This window comes from Gnatocerus cornutus, chromosome 7, assembly GCF_029298725.1.
Source record: "Gnatocerus cornutus isolate USDA-ARS CGAHR chromosome 7, icGnaCorn1.1, whole genome shotgun sequence".
Lineage (NCBI taxonomy): Eukaryota > Metazoa > Arthropoda > Insecta > Coleoptera > Tenebrionidae > Gnatocerus > Gnatocerus cornutus.
The window spans coordinates 16,442,907-16,467,735 of NC_142239.1; the positions used below are offsets into that span (position 1 = coordinate 16,442,907).

At 34.3% G+C, this 24,829-nt stretch overlaps 3 protein-coding genes across 5 annotated transcripts in view; 1 reads left to right on the forward strand and 2 right to left on the reverse strand.

Annotated features, from left to right (window-relative positions):
- The first annotated feature begins 6,830 nt into the window (after positions 1-6,830).
- Positions 6,831-7,968, forward strand: LOC148171696 (uncharacterized). Of its 3 annotated transcripts, XM_088041553.1 has the most exons (4): positions 6,841-6,907; positions 6,951-7,395; positions 7,443-7,579; positions 7,641-7,725. In XM_088041553.1, the coding sequence occupies exons 2-3, from the start codon at positions 7,065-7,067 to the stop codon at positions 7,559-7,561; spliced, it is 450 nt and encodes a 149-aa protein (XP_087897679.1). In that variant the 5' UTR covers positions 6,841-6,907; positions 6,951-7,064; the 3' UTR covers positions 7,562-7,579; positions 7,641-7,725. The 3 variants fall into 3 exon arrangements, with proteins under 3 accessions (XP_087897680.1, XP_087897679.1, XP_087897678.1); XM_088041554.1 differs by lacking the exon at positions 7,443-7,579 and having other exon boundaries at positions 6,831-6,907; positions 6,951-6,978; positions 7,641-7,968; XM_088041552.1 differs by lacking the exon at positions 7,641-7,725 and having other exon boundaries at positions 7,443-7,633.
- Positions 7,969-18,434: 10,466 nt separating this feature from the next.
- LOC148171697 (uncharacterized) lies at positions 18,435-19,054 on the reverse strand. The gene is made up of 2 exons (XM_088042351.1): positions 18,905-19,054; positions 18,435-18,854 (listed from the first exon to the last, which is right to left on the reverse strand). Exons 1-2 carry the CDS (start codon positions 18,977-18,979, stop codon positions 18,435-18,437), a joined length of 495 nt encoding a protein of 164 aa, XP_087898477.1. The 5' UTR covers positions 18,980-19,054.
- Positions 19,055-22,994: 3,940 nt separating this feature from the next.
- The window catches only part of LOC148171698 (uncharacterized), a 30,713-nt gene continuing 28,878 nt past the window's right edge, over positions 22,995-24,829 (reverse strand). Inside the window, exons 4-5 of the mRNA XM_088041685.1 lie at positions 24,058-24,172; positions 22,995-23,721 (exon numbers count right to left, since the gene is read on the reverse strand). Of these exons, the coding sequence (XP_087897811.1) occupies positions 23,608-23,721; positions 24,058-24,172 (229 nt within the window). The 3' untranslated portion in view covers positions 22,995-23,607. The remainder of the gene's footprint in view (positions 23,722-24,057; positions 24,173-24,829) is intronic.

A 24,829-nucleotide genomic window follows, 5' to 3' on the forward strand; every position in this document is an offset into this window, starting at 1 on the left:
TGCAGTGCGAGTTGCACATTCAACTAGATTGTAGCATGGCTCGTAATTTCGTACTTTTTCTTGTATGTTGAGATCTGTAGAGTGATTGTACAAAGACGCTATAAATGTTGGAGTTTTTAGAAGTAATTCTGAGGAAACTATTTCTTGGAAACTATCAATTTGGTGTTCGTACGTGTCTTTGGAGAGGACTTCCATTAATTTGCTCTTGAAAACCGTTGATATAATTACTGTGGTTAAACTCCAAGTGATGAAGATAATTTTGTACTTTGGTACCTTTGTTAATGAGTATTGTAATAGAATTTGATAAAATAGAAATAAAGATGGCAAAATGAATTCTCCATACAGAACGCGGCAACAGATAATTGTCAAAAGTGTGAATAGGAGAATGAAGATGTAAGTTTCTTTACTAAAAATCAAACCGAAACGTTTCCAAAATGATTCAAGTCGTGCTTTGGGTACTATCCAATAAAGGGCATCCTCTACAAAAGTGCAAGTCATATCAAAATCAATATGTTCTTCAAATTTTGTGTGAAAAGCACCCAGACCCAAGTCTCCTTTCCGATCATGAAGATCTTTTAAGATATTGTCGTACGATCCGTTCCTTTTATCACCCCAAAAAACCGTTTTTTCGTATTCTTTATAACTGGGAATAAATTCCAACTTTTTGACCACAATATCAAAAACGATGATTTCTATCCCTCGATCTGTTTGACAGTGAGAACATATGGAATATGGAGGATACATTTTTGTCAAAATTGTGACAGTGGTGTTCCTCCAGGTCGTGGGCAAAACAGACAAACTGGAAAAATTAATCGGTCGCTCCAGTGTACCATTTGTGCATGTTGTTAGGAGAAAGAAAGAAGTTTCAGGATTGTCAACACTTTCTTGGGAGTGAGGTCTGTACCCATAGATCATTTGAGTAAACTTCTTTTGTGTCTCAATGACGATAAGTTTGGTCAAGTAGAATTTGGCAGTAATTAAAAAAAGTGAAGACTTTACTTCGCGTGTTATAATGAAGAAAGCTGCTCTTGGATCAATATTCGGATTTTTGAGTAAAATTTTCAACTTTGATGTTAATTTTGTAAGATTGATATCACGGATGTCAATGATACATAAATCACTTCTGTTGACTTCAAACCAAACTGTACCTCCTTTAAAGAAGTTGATTCTGACCACAGGATTCTTCATTTGAAGATTTAAATTGATTGCGTAGATCACTCGAGACTTTTCAAGCTCGTTTACCAAGTTTTCTAAACACTGAATTAAGGAGTTAGTTTTATCTTTTATGTTGTTTAAAAGTAAATTATTGCCATTTGAAAAACTCAGAAACATGGACCATAGTAAAAATTGTACGACAATGTGTAAAAACATGATGCAAAGAACTACAAATTCGAGAACAGTTTTGCTTTCGATAGATAAAAGATTAAATAATATAGATTAGTGACATGATAACTTGGCCATTATTTTTTTATGAAAATGGACGATGTTATATCGCGGTATTTAACTACTAATTTATTTAGATCTTCGTTTAGGCTGAAAAGCTTTCGGACATTTAAAAATGGAAAAATGCTTTTGAGCGAAGTACTAAATTACTGCGTACATATAAACCAAGGCAAAAAATGATCTCTTGTAATGCTTAAATTATTTTTTTTACCGATGAGTAAAGATGGGAGATATATTTTGTCATTAATATAAGCAAAAAACTCACAAAATCGTTAAAATTTAATTTGATAGTAGGTATAACAAAATATAGTTAGAAATAGAATTTTAAATTACATATACCAATTTCACTCAGGAAAACACAAAACACAAAAATCAACAGGCGCTAAAAAAATGTATAAAAAAATTAGAAAGTTTGGGAGAAAAACAAACAGAATTTAGAAAATTAAACAACAAAATTTAAAACTTGAAAATCAGCGTCTGCCACACTGAAAAGAACACTTTAAGAAACTTAAGGACAAGTAAGAAAACCATTTCAAAAGTACATATCACATATTTATTTTGTTTAACTACAAAAGTGAATTTAACTGCTTCACTTAATCATTTTATCTTTTAACAATAAGCTCAAACACAAAAACTACGAGCGACAAGAAAACCCCAAAGAACCAAAACCAAAAACATATTCGAATTTCTTTCAAACTGAGGATTTTCGTCGAAAAACTTGCCCGTTGACTCAAACGTCTGTTAATCTTGTAGGCCACATTCTTGTACTCGTGGTCAATAAAACCAGCGGTTTTAAGTCTAAAGAGAACTTCACTAATTTGAGGTAAAATTGGGTACCCTCTTACTGAAAAAATATGAATATGAAAGGGAAAAATGACATCTTTACACCTAAATGTGAGAGGATTTTCAGACTCATCGATGAGAACTTCCTCCATTTCGTATCTTCTTTGCGTAACCACAGAAGCTGCATCTCGGGAAATTGCAGTACGTCTTGCACATTCAACGGGATTGTAGCATGGCTCGTAATTTTGTATCTTTTCTTGTTCATCAAGATCTGTTGTGTCGTTGTATAAAGACGCTATAAATGGTGGAATTTTTAGAACCAAATTTGAGGAAACTATTTCTCGGAAACTATCAATTTGGTGTTCATACGTGTTTTTAGAGAGAACTTCCATCAATTTACTTTTGAATACCGTTGATATAATTACAATGGCTAAACTCCAAGTAATGAAAATAGTTTTGTACTTTGGTACTTTGTTTAACGGGTATTGTAATAAAATCTGATAAAATAGAAATACAGATGGCAAAATAAATTCTCCGTGCAGAACGCGGCAACAGATTATTGTCAAAAGTGCGAATATCAGAATGAAAATGTAAGTTTCTTTAGTAAAAATCAAACTGAAACGCTTCCAATATGATTCAAGTCGTGCTTTTGGTACTATCCAATAGAGAGCATCCTCCAAAAACGTGCAAGTCATATCAAAATCAATATGTTCTTCAAATTTCGTGTGAAAAGCACCAAGACCCAAGTCTCCTTTCCGATCGTAAAGATCTTTCAAGACGTTGTTGTACGATCCGTTTATTTTATCGCCCCAAAAAACTGTTCTTTCGTATTCTCTATAATTCGGAACGAATTTCAATTTTTTGACGACGATATCAAAAATGTTGATTTCTATTCCTCGGTCTGTTTGACAGAAAGAACATATGGAATATGGAGGATATATCATTGTCAAGATCTGCACAGTGGAGTTTTTCCAGGTCTTTGGCATAACAGACAATTTGGAAAAATTAATCGGCTGCTCCAACATACCGTTTCTGCATGTTGTTAAAAGAAAGAAAGAAGTATCTGGATTGTCAACACTTTCTTGGGAGAACGGTTTGTACCCGTAAATCATTTGAGTAAACTGATTTCGTGTCTGAATGACAATAATTTTGACCAAGTAGAACTTGGCGGTAATAGAAAAAATAGAAGAGTTTACTTCACTTGTTATAATGAAGAAAGTTGCTCTTGGGTTAATATTCGGGTTTTTAAGTAAAATCTCCAACTCTGACGTAAATTCTAGAAGGTTGAGATCACCGGTGTCAATGACACATAAATCACTTCTGTTGACTTCAAACCAAACAGTAACTCCTTTGAAGAAGTTGATTCTAACCACAGGATTCTTCATTTGGAGATTTAAATTGATTGCGTAGATCACTCGAGGATTTTCAAGCTCGTTTATCAAGTTTTCCAAACATGGCGTTAAGGAGTCAGTTTCATCTTTTATCGCGTTTAAAGCTTCAGACAAATCCAACACAACAAAGTATACTAAAAATAGTAGTGGGTACATGAAGAATTAAATTTGCGTCAGTTTTAGCATGAGAATATTAATAAAATGTATCAGCAGTGTCATGTCAAAAAACTATTTATTTCATGGTAATACATAATTATAGTAAAATGATGTAATTTATTTAAGTAAATATGCTTGTATCTATGGCAAGTTAAATACATTGACGGGCGGCAATAACTGGCACATTTTTTTGTGATTGAAGAGCGGGCCGAAAACTAATCTACTAAACTACTAATAGGAGGTCATTAGAACTACTAGTACTTTGCGAGTATGTAATTAATTAAAAGTATCAATACATTTAAAAGAAAAAGAAAATTGATAACTACACTAAAACTCCTAAGACACGAAATTTTAGCTTCCAGACTAACGTAATTTTCCTTTACTTTAAACTCAATTTCTTGTTTAAGAGTATGCAAGATTTTCAATTTCAGAATTTTAACTTTTTATTTTATTGGTTCATTTAATAATAACTGAGTACGATTTAACACTTTAACTTTAAGAATAAGCTCGAACACAAATACACCGAATGACAAGACAACCCCAATGAACCAAACCCCAAAGCATATCCGCATTTCTTTCAAACTGAGAACTTTAATCGAAAAACTCGTTCTTTGACTCAAACGCTTATTAATGTTGTACGCCACGTTTTTGTACTCGTGGTCCACGAAACCCGCTGATTTCAGTCTAAACAGAACTTCACTAATTTGAGGTAAAATTGGGTAGCCCCTTACTGAAAAAATATGAATGTCGAAAGGGAAAATAACATCTTTACACCTAAATGTTATTGGATCTCCAGAAGCATCGAAGATCACTTCTTCCACTTCGTACCTTCTTTGCGTAACTACTGAAGCTGCATCTCGGGAAATTGCAGTGCGAGTTGCACATTCAACTAGATTGTAACATGGCTCATGATTTCGTACCTTTTCTTGTATGGCAGGATCTGTAGTGTACTTGTATAAAGACGTTATAAATGGTGGAATTTTTAGAACTAAATCCGAAGACACTATTTCCTGGAAGCTATCAATTTGATGTTCGTACGTGTCTTTGGAGAGAATTTCCATTAATTTGCTCTTGAAAACCGTTGAGATAATTAGAGTGGCGACACTCCAAGTAATGAAAATAATTTTGTACTTCGGTACTTTGGTCAATGAGTATTGTAATAAAATCTGATAAAATAGAAACAAAGATTGCAAAATGAATTCTCCGTACAAAGCGCGGCAACAAATAATTGTCAATAGCGTGAAAATCAGAATGAAAAAGAAAGTTTCTTTACTAAAAATCAAACTAAAACGCTTCCAGAATGATTCAGGTCGTGCTTTGGGTACAATCCAATACAGCGCATCTTCCAAAAACGTACAAGTCATATCAAAATCAATATGTTCTTCAAGTTTCATGTGAAACGCTCCAAGACCTAAATCTCCTTTCCTATCGTAAAGATCTTTTAAGATATTAGTATAAGATCCGTTCATTTTATCACCCCAAGAAACTTTTCTTTCGTATTGTCTATAATTGGGTACAAATTTCAACTTTTTGACGACGATATCGAAAATGTTGATTTCAATTCCTCGATAATTTTGGCAGGAAATACATATTGAATACGGAGGATATATCATTGTTAAGATCTGCACGGTGGTGTTCCTCCAGGTCTTGGGCAAAACAGACAAACTAGAAAAATTAATCGGTTGCTCTAACGTACCATTTGTGCAAGTTGTTAGAAGAAAAAAGGAAATTTCAGGAGTGTCAACACTTTCTTGAGAGTACGGCATGTACCCATAGATCATTTGAGTAAACTGATTTTGTCTCTCAATAACGATAAGTTTGGTCAAGTAAAATTTGGCAGTAATCGAAAAAAGCGCAGAAGTTACTTCGCGTGTGATGATGAAAAAAGTTGCTCTTGGATCAATATTCGGGTTTTTGAGTAAAATCTCTAATTCTGATGTAAATCCTGTAAGATTGAGACCACTGATGTCAATAATACACAAATCACTTTTGTTGAGTTCAAACCAAACTGCACCACTTTTCAAGAAGTTGATTCTAACCACAGGTTTCTTCATTCGGAGATTTAAATTGATGGTGATCGCTCGAGGATTGTTAAGTTCATTTATCAAGTTTTCTAAACAAGGAGTTAAAGATGTTGTTTCATCTTCTATTTTGGTGAAAGTTTCAGAAGAATTCAACATAATGGAGTATACAAAAAATTGTAAACCACTTTTACATGGATGCATGGAGAATTAGATTCACCACGTCTTCAATATGTAATTCTAATTCCAGGATTGTTTAGAGTAATACAATTGTCCATAAAACATATCATATCATATCATGTCATGTTGAAATCACTTTTTTTTCATGTTAATGCACAATTACAATAAAATGATGTAATTTATTTAAGTAAATAATTATGCTTGGCTTGTATCCATGTGCAGGTTAAATAACAACAAATAAAAAAATTACACAATGGTGCAAGGAACTACAACTTAGGAAACAATTCCTTTTCCTTTTGATAAATGGAAGATAAATATATAGATTAATGTTACGACAATTTGACCATTATTTTTTTTTGAAAATAGACAGTGTTATATCGTTGTATTTAAACTAACTAGTTGATCTTCATTATAGCTAAAAAGCTTCCGGATATTGGAAAATGGAAGAACGCTTTTGAGAAGAGGGATAATTTATTACCATATTTACCAAATTGCTGTGTATATCTCGGACAAAAAAAATCTAATGTAATACGTACATTATTTTTTTAATGATCCGTTGAGATCCGAGATAATATGTTGTCATTAAAATGAGTAGAAAACTTCGAAAATCAATAAAGCTTAATTTGCTAGTAAAAAAACAGGACTATGTTAGGATACAGTTTTAAATAATACCAATCTCAGTTAGGAAAACATAAAACTAAAACTAAAAAAAAAATTAAGAAAACCTAAAGATTATCTAAAAAAACCAATTAACCTTAATGCGTCTCTGCCAACTCCAGGGACGTATTTTGACACCGGCTCCAGACTGGCTCGTGCTATTGAATTCTGAAATTCGCCTCGTTCAGTACAAATACAAGCTTACTACTGTCCACATTCATCAGATCAGGTCTCAATCCAACTTTAAATAAAAATGGGACAAAACAGATCACAAAGGTAAATCGTTTCCATCAAACGCATTAAATGACGTTGTTTTTAGTGCTGCTGTACAAATGGAAATGACCGATGTGAGTAATGGAATTCAACTTATTTTTTAGATGGTAATTTTAGTATCAGACAGTCTTTTTAAACCGTGAATCAACAATATTTTATCATGAGTTTTTCTATTTACCATTCGAGGAATGTTTTTATCAACACTGTTTTATTTTTCAACGGAATTTGCGTCATTTTCGTCCTTTTAAAGCGAGAAATATGTCTAGACCGCTCATTTCCACCAGTGAAACTTGCCTTGAAAATGAATTACCTTTTATTACCACTACTTTGCTTCATAATTGGTGCAGCGGCACAATCTCGCATCGTTTGTCCTAAAAATGCCTGTGAAGGACCTATCAATTGCCCCTTAATCCCAGAATGTAATGGTCCTAACGTTAAATTAGGACCAGGTGGGTACTGCGGTTGTTGCCAACAATGCATTACCATTCTTCGTAAGTTTTCTCTTATTTTTTTCTCGTATTTAACATTTAAATTTTAGAAGAGGGTCAAAATTGTACTTGGCCCATCCGGGGGCCTAGCCCACCCCCAATACAGTGCGATAAGGATCTAGCTTGTTTAAATGGTACCTGCGAGGTTCCTCCAAAGAACTGCGACTAAATAAACATGTTATGATTTGTATTTTATTAAATAAAAATCTCGTGCTGCTGAACAATTTAATTTTCTTCATTTTTTTTAGACCTCTTCATTGTCCGATGAGGAACTGATAACTGATCTTCTCGCAATTGATGAATACCGCAATCGAGAGAGAAAAGTAATTAATGAACAACCATGCAGCTCTCGTGAAGAGTGGACTTATTATTTCGATGATAATGTAACTTTAGTGGAGTTGCTGGATAATTCAGAAACATATTGCAATTGTGATTCTGTTTGTTGCGATATTTATGGCTTGAACTGTGAGGATTATTGCGTTTGTAACAGTCCAATTATGATTTCTCTTTTTAAGCATTGTGATGCGGAAAATATAGGACAGTTATATTCGTACCAATTCTTACAAGATTAATAAAGACAAAAATGGGAGTGTCTTTTAATTAGTTTTAAGTGTGATAATTTTTTTGTTGGAAGTTTCACTCTTTTCTTTATTTTTATATTAACAAAGTAAGGTATATACCGTAGACTCTCGATAATTTGAATCGCCATAATTTGAATTTCTCGATAATTTGCAGTATTTTCCCGGTCTTCTCTCAATTTCTCTCGATAAATTGAAAAATTTCAATGTATTTTGATTCTGGTCCAACACTTTATAATTTGAATTTTTCCTCCCGAACTCTCGTTAATTTAAAGTCTCTTGCGTGACTAGAAACACAGAAAACTTCTGAACAAGCCATTCTTCAAAATTTCATTGCAGCTTTAAATCAGATCTTTTTACTCTTTTAATATTCGATATTTTTTCTTCAAAGTGAAGTTAGTGGGTTTTACTCTCTCTTCTCTGATTGGTTTGTTTATTTTGACTATTGTCCGTTTGCCTTTAAATTCTCGTTTATTTGAATTACACTATATTTTGAACTCTCGATAATATGAACTTTTTGCGAAGTCCCTTGAATTTCAAATTATCGAGAGTCTACTGTACGTCATTATTCCTAGAGGGAATTTACCGAGGTATAAAGAAGCAATTTAACAAATCTGCAGGATTTGAACGGGATAAGTTAGATACCTGTAATGGATACATGTCAATTTTGATTCATAGATGGCTCCACATTGATCTTCATAAAAAACATTAAGTACCTGCTAATCTACACTAAAAATTACAAGAATCAAGTTTATGTTTCTTCAATTTGGTGACAATTTGATATTCTACAGGAATTGCAGAAGTTTAAAAAAAATAGCACTGTGTAACTCGCTCTGCTGAACGACCAATCATAGAGCCCCATTTTAAATTTGGCGCTTATAAAAAATCCTCTGCAGGAAAAATAAAGTTTATATTCTTTTACATTTTTCGGCAGATAAATAAAATTGCAACTGCAGTTAAAAAACTTTATTATGTATATGTATGGAAAAATTATAAAAAACGTACTCTTCGTCGGAGTTTTTATAATTAGTGTAGAAAGAAACTATAAAAGGGTGAGTCAAAACAGTTAATTTTGAGTTGATCATGTCGTGGAGAGTCTCAATTTGATAGTCAAAACTCATCTTCGACGTTATAATTCTATCAGAATTTGATAGAGTATCGTTGTAGAGGACGATAATGCCTTTTGAAACAGAATGCGACAAACGCATATCAAAATCGACGTGTTCTTCCTTTTTTGTGTGGAACGACCCAATGACCATGTCACCTTTTCTATTATGAAGATCGCCCATGATGTTGGTGTAGCTCCCATCCGTTTTTTCACCCCATAAAACGTGTTTGTCTTCTCTAGTATAATTGGGGAAGAATTCCAATTTCTCGATGACCATATCAAAAATTTCGATTTCAATTCCACGGTTGGTTTGACATCGAGGACAGTTAATGTAAGGAGGACAAACATTGTTCAACACTGATAGGGTGGTATTCCTCTACTTCTTCGGCACGGTGCCGGGAAAATTGATAATACCAAACAACCTTTCCTTAGTACAGTTAGTCAAAATAAAGAACCTTCCCTGCACGTCGTTATTTTGTACCAAAATTACGAGTAATTTGGTCAAGTAGTATTGAGCAGCTATGAGAAATAACGATAAAGTCGCATTACCTGTAATTATCAAAAAAACTGCCCTTGGATTGATATTAGGGTTTGCGAGTAAATTGGTCAGATGCAGATTTAAATCATTTGAATCTAATATAACCAAATCGCTTTTTTCTACTTTAAACCAAATTTGACTAAGTGAATCGTTAATTCGAATTACCGGATGCTGAATTAGTAAGTCTGAATTGACTAAGTAAATTGAAGAACTTTTAAGATTATCAATTATGTGGTCAATGCATGAAGTTAAGTGGTCAGTTTTTAAAAAGTCGCAGTTACTGAGCAAACTCAACCAAAATACCAAAAACATATTTTGGACAAAAATTTTGTCACTTTTTTAAACAGGGCGGAAGGTGAACTCATTCGTCACAATTTGTTTGTGTAAAAGGTTTTATTCCAGAAATGCATTTATCAAATTGTATGTTATTAGTGTTGATCTTACCTTCCACTAAAACAATTTCGTTTAAAAGTTTTTTTGGAATATTCAAAAAAGTAAGAGAGGTAAGAAAAGTAGTACACATCGAATTAGAAATGAAAACTTTCAACTGAAATAAAAAAAACTTTACTACTAAAGACTATAATTACTGGTTAACATTTATTTAGAACTTCGAGGTGCAAATATCCACAACACCAACCTACTTTGGCTAATACAATTATTTTCCTTTACAATAAGTACTGCAACCTAAACAACATTCAAAGAAAAAAATGACCACCGACACCAGAACCCCACAAAACCAAAGAAAAAACGACACCCTCAGTGCCTTCAAATTGAGAATTTGAACTGAGAAACTCTTCTTTCTACTCAGTCGTCTTTTGATATTGTAAGCTACCTTATCATACTGATTCTGAATGAATCCAGCGGATCTAATTCTAAACAAAATATCGTTAATTTGTGGTAAAATCGGATATCCTCTTACAAAAAACAGATGAATTTGAATGGGAAAAATTGGAGTTTGAAAAATATGCAAAACTGGCCCCCCTTTAACGTCTAGAAAAGTTTCATTAAATTCGTATACTCTATTAAAACTGACTGTAGCAACATCTTGTCTGATCGCAGCTCTTTCAACACAAAGAAAATGATCGTAACAACGCTCGAATTTATGAAAAACGAACTCTTCGTCAGAGTTTTTGTAATCCCTATAGAAAGAAGCAATGAAAGGGTCGATTAGAACAGTCAATTTTGCGTTGACAATGTCGTTGAGAGTCTCAATTTGATTGTCAAAACTCATTTTCGACGTTATATCAGTCAGTTTGCTCTTGAAGACTGTCGATATGATCAAGGAAGCAAAAGTGAATGTGATAAAAATCGTTCGAAATTGAGGAAGTTTTCTTAGAGGAGATTCTAAGAGAATTTGGTACAGCATTCCTGACGAGTATGATAACGACGCTTGATATAAAACGCGACAGGTACAGACTATTAGAACACTGGAGATAAAAATCAGGAAGTAGATCTCGGTCGCAAAAATCTTAGTGAAACGCTTCCAGATGGGTAAGACCTGTGCTCGCGGTACTAACCAATATACCCCATCTTCCATGTAAGCAAATGTCATATCAAAATCAACGTGTTCTTCGGTTTTCGTGTGAAACGACCCAATGACCATATCTCCTTTTCTGTTCTGGAGATCGCCCATCAAATTATTATACCTCCCATTGAATTTATCCCCCCACAGGACAAATCCACCGTTTCTTGTATAATCAGGGATGAATTCCAACTTCTCAATGACCATATCAAAAATTTCGATTTCAATTCCACGGTCGGATTTACACCGAGGACAGATCGCGTACGGTGGAGAGACATTATTCAACACTGCTATTGTTGTATTTCTCCACTTCTTCGGCAAGGAATTGGTAAGATTAAAACTACCAGACAACTTCCCTTTGGTACAGTTAGTAAGAATAAAGAAATTCCCGTTGGGATTGTTCACACTTTCCTCAGAATATGGCGTGTAGCTGTGGACTAACTGCACGTCCTCATTTTGCACGGAAATTACAAGTAATTTCGTCAAGTAGTATTTAGCACCTGTGAGAAATAACGAAGAGCTCACATTACGTGTTATTATCAAAAACACTCCCCTTAGATTGATATTAGGGTTTAAAAGTAAGTTGGTCAGATGTACACTTAAATTTTCGGAATCCAGGATAACCAAATCGCTTTTTTCGAGTTTGAACCAAATCTGAGTAATTGAATCGTTTAATCGAATTATCGGATGTTGAATTACTAAATCTGAATTGATTAAATAAATTGAGGTACTCTTGAGATTATCTATTATGTGGTCTATGCATGAAGTTAAATAGTCGGTTTTCGAAAATTCGCAACGACTGAGCAAACTTAACCAAAATATCAAATACATGCTACTGAAATTTTGTCATTTGTCTTAAATAGGGCGGAAGGAGAAGTCATTCGTCATAATTTGATTGCTAAAAGGTGTTATTGTAGAAATGCATTTATAAAATTGTATGGTATCATCGGTATTGATCTTACCTTTAAATAATTTTACTTGAAGGTTTTCTTCTTCAACAAAAAAACTAATCTTTATATTGTCCCGTCCACAATATGATATTTTAATTGGCCGTTTTTCTACGGTAAAATAGCCTTTCAAGAAAAATATAAATAAAGATTCTGTAACATCCGAGCTGCGTCTTCTTTTTCTTTGTTCATCTTTATTTTTGTTTCTTTTTTTATTGATTCTGCACCCCTTTTTCAGTACAATATTTATACTTGTGTTTAGGTAGAAAAAAACTGTCCAATAAAGTCTTTATACAATTATTTGTTGTTATTTAACTTGAACATAATACCTACAAACAAATTTACTTAAATAAATTACTTCGTTTTATTATAATTGTGCATTTATCATTAAAAAAATAACTTTATTTTAACATGAAACTGCTGACTACTTTATTCATATTTTTATCACTCCAAATAATCCTAAAGTTAAAATTGTTAAAGACCTTCCTAAATCGAATTAACTCTCCATGAGTCCATACAGGGGCGGCTTCCAATTTTTGATGTGCTCCATTGTCTTGAATTTCTCCGAAACTTTTAAGAATATAAAACATGAAACTAATTACTTAACGATGTGTGTGGATAATCTCATAAATGAGCTTGATAATCCTCGAGTGATCTACATGATAAATTTCAATCTCCATATAAAAAATCCCGGAGTCAGAATCAACTGGAAAGAACGTATAGTTTGGTTCGAAGTTGATAGAACCGATTTGTGTATTATTTATATCGACAAGTTTAACTTTGCGGAATTTACATCGCAATTGGAGAGTTTACTCAACAATCCCAATATTAATCCACGAGCAACTTTCTTCATTATAACAAGCGAAGTAAATTCTTCCCTGTTTCTGGCAACCGGCAAATTCTACATAACTAAACTCATCGTCATTGTAATACAAAATCAGTTCTCTCAAATGATGTATGGGTACCGACCGTACTTCCAAGAAAGTGTTGATGATCCAGACACTTCTTTCTTCCTTCTATCAACTTGTACGAACGGTACGATGGAGCGATCTATTAATTTTTCCAGTTTCAATGTCCTCCCGAAGACCTGGAGGAACACAACTGTTAATATTTTAGCCAAGATGTACCCCCCGTATTCAATCTGTGTCCATTGTAAAAGAGACCGAGGGATAGAACTCGATATTTTTGATATCGTCATCGAAAAATTGAAATTAACCCCCCGTTATAAAATATACAACAGAACTGTCTTTTGGGGAGGTAAAATAAACGGATCGTACATTCTAATTTGGGAGGACTTTCAAAATCGAAAAGGAGAATTAGTTGTTGGTGCTTTTCATTCAAAATTAGAAGAACACGTTGATTTTGATATGACTTTCACACATATGGAGGATGCTATTTATTGGTTAGTACCGAAAGCGAAATTGGAACCAATCTGGAAACGTTTCGGTTTGATTTTTACCAAAGAAACGTACACAGTTATAGTGATATCCATAGTTTTGACAGTTCTTTCGTACCGTATTCTATATAAAGAGAGTATTTCAATTTCTGTACTCGTGTTTTATCAAGTTTTGCTACAGTACCCGTTGAGCAGAGTACCACAGTATAAAATTATTTTCGTGTTTTGGACTTTGGCATCTTTAATTCTATCAACGGTATTTAAAAGTAAATTGATGGTACTTCTCTCCAAAGTAACTTACGAGCATCAAATTGATAGTTTCCAAGAAATAGTTTCGTCGAAGTTGAACATACAAATACCTCTATTTGTACAAACTTTATACAATCAATCCTCTGATTCTAACGGACGAATCTTTACCACTTGTGACGATCAAGTTCGATGTGTTAGTCGTACTGCAATTTCACAAGATACAGCGTCTGTGGTTACACAGAGACGATTTGAAGTGGAGGAAGTACTCTTCGATGCTTTGGGAGAACCATTGGCGTTTATGATTAACGAGCCCATTTTTCCAGTTTTAATACACATATTCTCTCTGAAAGGATATCCAGTTTTACCCCAAATCGATAATATTTTGTTTAGGATCAGATCAGCTGGATTTATTGAATATCAGTATAGAAACGTGGCACACAAGATCAAGAAACGTTTGAGTAGAAAAAACAATTTTTCGTTGAAAGTGCTCGGTTTGAAGGAGATGCAAATATGTTTCTGGTTTTGGATTTTTGGCGTTTTACTGGCTTTGGCGGTGTTTGTAATTGAGCTAAGAGTGGACTAGTTGGAAATGAAAATAAATTCCTTTTTTACATTTACGTGTTTTTTTGTCCACATTGTTTATTGGTATTTCCATATAATGTACAATATACTTAAACAGAACAAGTAATAATTCGGATTTAATTGCCCAATTTTCGGTAACAAAAAAAATATTCAGATTATTATAATGCTAATAACTATGGCCCATTATTTTGTTTGTGACACTACTGGAAATGTATCCACTCAGTAGAGCCACCCATTTTTTATCGTTGTGCCTGTGCATCCAATTAAAATCCTCTCAAGCTAATAATTCAATTGTAAAAAATATAAAACCTGAAACTAACTATTTAACGTTGTGTTTAGACAATCTAATTAAAGAACTCGAAAATGCACGAGTTGTTTACGCAATTAATTTGAATCTTCCTTTGACGACTCCAGTGATTCGGAATAATTGTACAAAAGAAAATACCACTTGGTTTGAACTTGATAGAAGCGATTTATGTATTATGAATATCCACAGTTTCAACATGAGCGAATTTATGTCGCAATTGGAGAGTTTGCTCGACAATCCTAATATAAGTCCCAGCGGATTTTTTTTTATTATAACCAAAGAAATAAGTTCTTCTTTATTTCAAGCTGCAGCCATGTATTACATTGCTAAACTCGTCGTTATTCAAACAAAGTCTCAGTTTACTCAAAAACTCTACAGCTACAAGCCGTACTCCCAAGAAAGTGTTAACGATCCAGAAACTTCGTTTTTTCTTCTAGCGACTTGTACAAACGGTACGATGGTACCACCCATAAATTTGTCGGCTCTCTACGATTTACCGAAGACATGGAGGAACACTACTCTAAATATTTTGGCCAAGGCGTATCCTCCGTATTCAACTTGTGTCCATTGTGAAACAGATCGGGGAATCGAGCTCGAAATTTTTGATATCCTCATCCAAAAGTTGCAGTTTTGTCCCAATTATATAGAGTACCCTAAAACGGTCTATTGGGGTGATAAAATAAACGGAACTTACACCAACGCATGGGGTGATCTTCAAAATCGAAAAGGACACTTGACCATTGGTGCTTTTCATCCAAGAATCGAAGAACACGTCGATTTTGATATGACCTTTGCGTTTATGGAGGATGCTATTTATTGGCTCATACCAAAAGCGAAATTGGAATCCTTCTGGAAACGTTTTGGTTTGATCTTCACCAAAGAAACCTACTTCTATATTTTAATATCGACAATACTAACAATCATCGCTTGTCGTGTTTTGTACAAAGAGTTTATTCCACTGTCTTTACTCCTGTTTTATCAAGTTTTACTACAATGCTCGTTGAGGAAGGAACCAAGGTACAAAATTATCTTCGTGTTTTGGAGTTTTGCGTCTTTAATCCTATCAACGGTCTTTACAAGCAAATTAATGAATGTCCTCTCCAAAGAAACGTACGAACATCAGATTTCCACGTACCAAGAAATAGTGTCGTCGCGTTTACTCATACAGATTCCACTCTTTGTTGCGTATCTCTACAACCACTCTTCAGATCCTGCCGAACAATATATCTCCACAAACTACGACGCTTGTTCCAATCAAGTTCAATGTGTGAAGCGCACTGTAATGTCCCAAGATTCTGCGTCTGTAGTTACTCAACGGAGGTTTGAAGTCGACGAGGTACTCTTTGATGCTGCGGGAGAACCGTTGACTTTTCGGGGTAAAGATCCCATTTTTCCCGTACAAATTCACACTTTTTCAGTCAGAGGGTATCCAATCTTACCCCAAATTGATGAAGTTTTGTTTAGAATCAGATCAGCCGGTTTTGTTGAGCTTCAGTATAGAAACGTGGCGTACAATATTAATAAACGTTTGAGCAGAAAAAACATTTTTTCAGTGAAAGTGCTCGGGTTAAGAGAGGTGCAAGTGTGTTTTTGGTTTTGGAGTTTTGGTATTTTACTGTCTCTTGTGGCGTTTATAATTGAATTAGGTGTAATGAAGGTACACCGTAAAGGACTAGAGGATAAATGAATCATTAGTTAAAAGAGATGTTTAAAAATGGAAATAAATTTCCCTTTTGCCGCGATTCCATAAAGATCAGCTTTTTTTAACTTCCTTCGACTTTCTAAACTTTTCGTATTTTTGACAAACATGTTTATGTTCCCCGAGAAAAACAGGGAAATAATTAACGGTTTATTGTACAATTTTTCCTGTTTATACACCATAATTTTATATTGTTATTTTTATGTACACATGTACAAACACACTGTTGTATTTTTAGATTTAATTGTCCAATTTCGTACATAATATTTGTTAAATTATTATTATAATTCCAATAACGTGACTGAAAATGTATCCACATCCTAAAACCACACACTTTTTAACTTTCTGCATCTTACTAAACTTCTCTCGGGCTAATAATTCAATTGTGAAAAACGTCCAACACGAAAATAACTACTTGACGTTGTGTTTAGACAATCTGATTAATGAACTTGAAAGTTCGCGAGTTGTTTACACAGTTAATTTAAATCTTCCCTTGAAAACTCCAGTGATTCGTATTGACCTTACAAAGGGACGTACCATTTGGTTTAAACTTGATAGAAGCAATTTATGTATTCTACATGCCCACAGTTTTAACACTAGCGAATTTGTGTCACAATTGGAGAGGTTGTTCGAAAATCCTAATATTAGTCGCAGAGAATTTTTTTTTATTATAACTAAAGAAGTTAGTTCGTCTCTATTTCTAGCAGCAGCCAAGTACTACATTGCCAAACTCATCGTTATTCAAACAAAGATTCAGTTTACTCAGAAACTCTACAGCTACAAGCCGTACTCTCAAGAAAGTGTTAACAATCCTGAAACTTCGTTTTTTCTTCTAACAACTTGTAACAACGGTACGATGGTACCACCTATAAATTTGTCGTCTTTGTACGATTTACCGAAGACATGGAGGAACACTACCACTAAAATTTTAGCCAAAATGTATCATCCATATTCGTCATGTGTCCACTGTAAAACAGAACGAGGGATAGAAATCAACATTTTTGATATCGTCACCCAAAAATTACAATTTCTCCCGAATTATACAGTCTACAATAAAACCGTTTTTTGGGGGGATAAAATAAATGGATCGTACACCAACGTGTGGGGAGATCTTCAGAATCGAAGGGGAGAAATGACCATTGGTGCTTTCCATCCAAGAATAGAAGAACACGTCGATTTTGATATGACTTTTGCTTCAATGGAAGATGCGATTTATTGGCTTGTTCCCAAAGCGAAGTTAGAATCGTTCTGGAAGCGTTTCGGTTTGATCTTCACCAAAGAAACGTACCTCTTTATTTTAGTATCGACAATTTTAACAATTATCGTTAATCGGATTTTGTACAAAGAAGGTATTCTTATATCTGTCCTTTTGTTTTACCAAATTTTGTTACAATACTCGTTGAAGAAGGTACCGAGGTACAAAATAATCTTCGTTTTTTGGAGCTTCGCGTCTTTAATTCTATCAACGGTTTTTAAGACCAAGTTAATGGATGTCCTCTCTAAAGAAACCTACCAACATCAAATTAATGGTTTCCAAGACATCGCGTCTGCACGTTTATCCCTAGAAATTCCACCATTTGTTGCGTTTTTGTACAACCACTCCTCAGATCCCGCCGAAGTGTACATTTCCGGAAACTACAAAACTTGTTTCAATCAAGTTGGATGTGCGAACCGCACTGTAATTTCTCAAGCTTCAGCGTCTATAGTTACCCAACGGAGGTTTGAAGTCGATGAAGAATTCTTCAATGAGTTGGGAGAACCGTTGGCTTTTAGAACGAAAGATCCTATTTTTCCAGTACAAATACACACTTTTTCGGTTAGAGGGTACCCAATCTTACCCCAAATTGAAGAAGTGTTGTTTAAGATTAGATCAGCGGGTTTTATTGAGCATGAGTACAAAAACGTGGCTCACAATTTTAAAAAACGGTTAAGTAAAAAAAAACAATTTTTTAGTCAAAGTGCTCGGATTGAAAGAAATGCAAGTTTATTTTTGGTTTTGGAGTTTTGGGATCTCAATGTCTTTTGTAACGTTTGTAGTTGAACTGAGTCTAATGCGGGCATACCGCCGAAGAAAATAAATAAATAAATAAATAAATAAAAGTACTTTTGCTGATTTTCACAAACACGCGCAAATGAGAGCTCCTAAACATTCACCACAATCGCAGTCTCCACAGTCACAGTTTCCACAGTCGCAATCACAGTTTCCACAGTCGCAATCGCAATTTCCACAGTCGCAATCGCAGTCACAATTTCCACAGTCGCATCCGAAGTCGCAGTCGGCACAATCACAGTTGCAATCACAACAATTGGAGTCACCACAGCAGCAACAATCGCCAGAATGATGATGATGGTGATGATGAGGCATACAACAAAATATGCAAGTGGTGTCAGACGGGCCGTCACTAATAATGACGGTGTTATTGTTATTTCGCGTTGGTTGTTGAACGATGACGGTTTCGTTGATTTGTCTGTAAGTTTCTTGAGGTTCTTGCTTTTGTTTTTGGGAGTTTTGCTCTGGGGGCAGTGGTAATGGCATCTAGAAAAAAGAGTAATTACTGGATAAACATAAATTGGAGGAATACGTACTGGCATTGGAGGATCAGGGCAAGAACTCGTTGGAAGACTCATGTTAGGCTCTACAGTTTCAACGGAAGAACTCATGATAAGTTACTATTTTTTTCCTACTTCACATTCTGCTTTTGAGGGATTCTGTCGTGACGCGCCAGTGTTGCTGGAATCGCCGATAATTTTGTAACATATTTGGTTTTATCATAAGTACTGATAAAAGAGTTAAGTAATTTCAGGAAATATCGAAGAGATAATAAAATCACTGGAAAAACAAACACGAAGGAAATTGTACTTTTTAGAACTGCTCTTGACTCATCTAGAAAAACAGAAAAAACTGGCACAACTCCTCCCTGAAGAGATGCTTTTACAATTCAACCACCTTTCCCACTCGTGTTAAAACAGCTCATTTTCTCCCTAATCTGCCCAATATTTTAATTCCCCACACTTGTCTGCGAACATCCTAAAGATTTGTGTACCGCCTCCACAATCTTACTTTTCATATAAATTAAAATTAATCTTAAGGCAGTATTTAGCAGCTGCGACAAATAAGGACGAATTTACGTTATTCGTTATAATAAAAAATACTCCTCACGGATTAATACGAGGGTGTGTAAATAACTTTGCTAAGTGTACATTTAAATCATCGTTATCTAAACTAGAGATGCCAGAATCGTCTTTTTTGTAATTCCATCCAAGTTTGGACCATTAATGCGATATTATTTCTAATTACCAGATTTTATTAAGTCCGTACTGGAATAATTGAATGGAAATTTCTTTCTTTGAGTTCATTCAGAAATTTCGATACGACGACATGATAAAAATAGATATGACCCAGATACCGGTAATTTAAGTAAAATCATTTATCTATGTCATTTAAATAGCGATTTTTGTAAAAAGATTTAATCTTGGCTTATTTATTGAATCAAAACAGGTAATTATTGAAAATCGAAGCTCGGATATCGCGTGTGTTGCCTCGAAACTAGAATTAACACTTAACTAATTTACTTGTAATAAATAACACAGGAAATATTTTTTTTGTGGCTTTGGATGTAGGCAACACATATAACACTAATCGAAGGCAATTTTCGCACGAACTCTATAAAACCCTGTCAAGATTTTCGCATTTTTCTAGGAAAATTTCGCAGTTACATTCAGTGCGGTTTGCGTTATGATGGTTTACAGCCCCGTCATTATTCATCTGAACCGACTAAAGCTCAAGCGAAGATATTTAACATTTGTTTATGAAATTCAGTGGTTTGCTCTAGCGAAATTATACTTTCAGTTCTCTCCCCGTGGAGATTTTTCCGGTTTAATGCAAGTGACGGTTTCAAGTCTAGAATCTGGAGGAAACAATTAAAATTCCGAAATATCGACTTCCATAAATTACGCAAAGTAGTTAGTTGCTCTTGTATTGCGAATAAGAGAGATTGAACAAGGGAGAAGTATTGGCTAATTTATTTGTTTGACGAGGGTTGTCGTCTAAGCGTTGGGGCTGTGTAGTTTGTAGGGAGAAAGAGATCTTGTTCTTGCACCTTCTGAGGGGGTTTTGTACCCTTTGGTTGGTTGTTTCCACAGGTGTGCATTTCTTTAATCAAAGACGAAATTTATTTCAAAATTTTTTTACAAAGCCATCACAATTTTTACTGTTTTGAGGTCACTTTCTTCTCATTCAAACTGTGAAATAAATCTAAATTTCTTATTAAGTAAGTGAATTATGTAATAGTAAAAAATCGTATCTTCAAACGTGGAAGGAGTGTCCTTCAACCTGATTTTTCTAGATCGTTAGCGTTATTCTTCCGCATCAGCTGGAGGTGAATCTGAATTTTTATTAATACTTATCCTAATATAGTCGTTAGATAATGAATTAATGATAAACACACCTGCACCTTTCACAGATTCGTTAGATCTCTGAAATTTGTTGAAAATCTTTGGTAATAAGTCAAAAAAAAAGTTTAATTGTTCCGGGTGAAATTCCGCACTGTTATTTGTATCTATTGAAGGATATTGCTAGCTAGGGGCGTATTGAACCCGAAGTACGTGCGTCATTTTACTGGAATGTTTTTGATGACTGAATTATTTCGTACAGTGCAATAACACCATCGAAATTTCAACGCATATAAATAATTAATATGCAAAAATTTTCAATTAGTCTCAGAGTTTCTCAACAATTCAAAAAATCTTAAACATATTTAAAGATCCTTAAGCATTTTTAGCATTGTGAAGATAGGAATCCAATCAGCACAAAAAATCTAACTATCTCAAGTGTACGATAAATCGGAAGTATTGATATTCTTGGAAAATTGGCGAAGAGTTTCAGAGAGATTCTTCGAGATTTCTGTTCTCAGAGGTTGGCAGATTGGTTTCAAACGTACTCAACATTTTTAAAGATACGTTTTCTGGAGACTTTTAAATTTCGACTACTTGGAGATTTTAAAGAGCTCTTTATGTTCTCCGAAATTTTCAAACATTTGCAGAGGTGTGTTCATAAAGTGAGACGTCTGTTGGAGCGTGTGACGTAAGAGTGATGTGAGATTCGCCAGAGTGTTGTTGCGTTTATGAACGGTTTCCGTGGTTATTTAAATGTTCGACAAATAGGTACATCACCTACGTACAAAACGCAATTTTTGCAAAAATTCATGACTAAAACTATGCCAAACTTCTGATATCGATATCTCGCTTATTTTTTAGAGTAAACTTAAGTTATTATACAAATAGTATACGCAGAATTTTCCGCAGATTCCAAATCTAGGATTTAAATTCAGATCCGACAACAAATAACTGAGTTATGGCCGATCAAAGTTTCGGATAGTTGATTTTCATTTTTTCTCATTTTTTCCAATTTTCAAAGTTAAATATCTCGGAAACTATTAGAGATATTGCGATGCGGTTTGCGCCATCGTTTTTCTCGGCTCATTTTACGTTAGAAAAAGTGCTTAAAAGCCCAAAATTCGATAGTCGATTTTTCGCGAAAAAAAAATCCGACTCAAACGATGAAAATTTTTCATTTTTTTTATTTTCGGCCATAGCTTGTAAACTATTTGTCCGATCGATCTCAAATTTAGCCAGTGGATAAATTTCGAGCTCCTCTTTCGACTGATGTATAATTCAAAGCTATTAAACGTAGTTTTCATTTTGAAAACATTGATTGAAAATCACCCTAAAATGACGTCTTCAAAACAGTTTTTGGCCAATGCCTCGTTTATTTTTAAGCAAACTCAACAAATTTGGGTCTCATTTTACGCAGAATTTTACGCTGAATCCAAAAACATGAGAATTTTCAATTTTCGTCAACAAATAACTGAGTTATGGTCGTTTGAATTTTTGGGTTGTCGCCAGAGGGCCAAATTTTTGAAGGTTCGAAACAATTTATGCTCGATATCTCGAAAACTATTTCAGATATTGAGATGCGGTTTGCGCCACCGTTTTTCTCGCGTTTTTTTACATAAGAAAAAGTTCTTTGATTTTTCTACAGTCGAAATTTGCACATTTTCGCAAACGTTCAAACATGTTTAGAGGCTATTTTGAAACATTCTCATTCTTTCAAAGATTCTAATAGTTCCTAATGGGTTTTTTAAGTTCTCTTTTTGCCATAAGAGGCAGTCTTTGAAAAAAATTCGACCTATCGTAGATCAGATTAGAGTGGTTACGTAAAAGAGACAGTAAAATCTTATTAAATAAATAAGAACTTTAAACTACAAGCCCCATTCTTAAAGGCATAAAAATTTCCCGCCAACGTTATTACCCTGCCTGTCTTCAAGTTTTCTTTTGAGAAAACTCTCCGCCTACAATGAAGCGCCAGTTTATAACCGGAATGTTATACAACTTCCAGTTTGTACAATACGCCAAGTGTTGTTGTTATGACGGTGAATGTGTTTAAGGATAAGCTAAAAGGAGTGTCGCAGTTTCGTATATTTCATTTAACAGCGTTTTTCTCTCCTGTACAGCCACTTTTTAATTTTTCTTCATACTTTGACCTAAAGTAAAACATTGACATATAAAATTACGTTTGCGTAGAGAAGGTAAAATAAATATCAAGTTTACATTAATTACCGACAAAACGAATCAATTTTTTTAGTTTGAATTAAAAAGGTTGTGAAATAAAACAGAGTTATTATAAAACAGTTTATTAAGATTTATTTTTGGAACATTTCATATACGATTTCAGAGAACAATCAATAGATTTTTCACAGCAAAGTTGAGAGTGATAGGAGCTCACTTCACACCTTTGAAGTTTTCCAAATTCAACAAGAAATATACTTAAATATATACATTTATGGAAATGGACGGTGTAAACTTAAAATAATTAAATAAATAATAGAAATGTGGATGATGCACTGGAAAATATAAAAATCGTACGTGTAGTTTATAGATACAATTCGAAAGATCTTTCTATCGCAAATCACAAAAATAGTGATATGAAAGACTAGATATGCTCTATTTAGGTAGCTACCATCTTATAAATAATGAGATTTCAATTATGATTTATGTACAATATTTAACAATGGCATTTGTCCAAAACCTAACAACCTTTGTACGAAGGGAGTACAAAACCAGTTTACTCGAGTGAACTCTGTCAGATGTGAAACAGTCTCTATTTCTAGTGAATCAGTCTTTTAACGTGTAACTACAACTATAATAGTCTAGACAGCATTATTGACCGTTAAACAATCTGAGAGAGCTGAACACTCGCTATGTAAACTAAATGCTCATTTCTTAATAATTTATCGCAGGTAATACGCCACTGTTGATACTAACACTAGCAGAAGAGAGGCAAGATTTGAAGATTGTCCCGAAGAAATCCCGCATTCACTCCTACCATAATTCCCACAATGCATCTGAAAAATAATTCGATTAGTAAAACTGCATCATTAATCACAAGCGAACGTCACCCCGAAAAAAGGTTTCAATGTCTCGCAACACAACTGCACTTTTACCATATAATGCCGCTTTTTACAATCCACGACACAACATAAAAGTGCACGGATGTGATGAAATTTAACGGCTTTCCCTAAAGCTCTTAATACTGCATAGCGGAAAAATTGACGAGCAAAACTAACCCGTGCAATAAAAAACTAACACCGACGCTATTTTAAACACGTTTCGGCGATATATCTACAATACGTGGACTCAACCAAGTTTGCAATTTTACATGATTCAAAGTTGTGTAGTACCTGAATTAGAGACGACGACATTTTGTCGAGGAAATCTCGACTGAACTGAGCGGCGTCTTCACCACAAGCTCGTCGCATCGTGTGGGTTGAACACTCGACGTACTGCTGGAAGGAACTGTAACAAACGGAGGTGTTAAAATGGTGGAGGCGCCAGGTAAAAAAACAATTTATTGGGATATTAATAATGTTATCCGAAAATATCTAATTTCTTGAAATTTTGTCGGCACGCTATGTGATCATCAAGAGAAATTCAGCCGGTGACTTAACAGCAATGGTCGATTTTTATGAAAAATAAATGACTGAGGCTCTAAAAATGAAAAATGGGGGTAATAACAGAAAAAGGTAAAATGTAGGACAAATAATTGAACGATAATTCTTGAAAAAGTGTATAGGCACATCAAATTTAAAGCAGACGCTTTCGTAGAAAGGAGATAAAAGATCGCTGATAGCGGTGACGCTGAAAAATCGGAATTTAAGCGGGAAGCGAATCGGATTCTTAGTAAAAGTAACTGGCGGTAAAAAGTGCAACTTTTGATCTTATCTCTCAAGATTCTCAGGCAGTTTAACATTTTCAAATATTCTTAAAGATCTTCAAAGACTTGGAGGTTCCGTGATAGTCTCAAGGACTCGCAGCTGAGCTCTTAAGTGACGTAATTCCGGTACTTTCGGGTCTGCATTTTTAAGGTTCGGCACACTTAATAAACTCGAGCTGTTTATAAAGTGAGCAAAAATTCAATATCAAAGTCTCGAAACTGCGGATTTTAGAAAAACA

Coding starts and splice junctions, on each gene's coding strand:
- LOC148171696 (XM_088041553.1), top strand. CDS start 7,065: ATGAGTTTTTCTATTTACCATTCGAGGAATGTTTTTATCAACACTGTT. Junction 7,396..7,442: donor ACAATGCATTACCATTCTTC/GTAAGTTTTCTC, acceptor TTTAAATTTTAG/AAGAGGGTCAAAATTGTACT.
- LOC148171697 (XM_088042351.1), bottom strand. CDS start 18,979: ATGAGTTCTTCCGTTGAAACTGTAGAGCCTAACATGAGTCTTCCAACG. Junction 18,855..18,904: donor GCCCTGATCCTCCAATGCCA/GTACGTATTCCT, acceptor TCTTTTTTCTAG/ATGCCATTACCACTGCCCCC.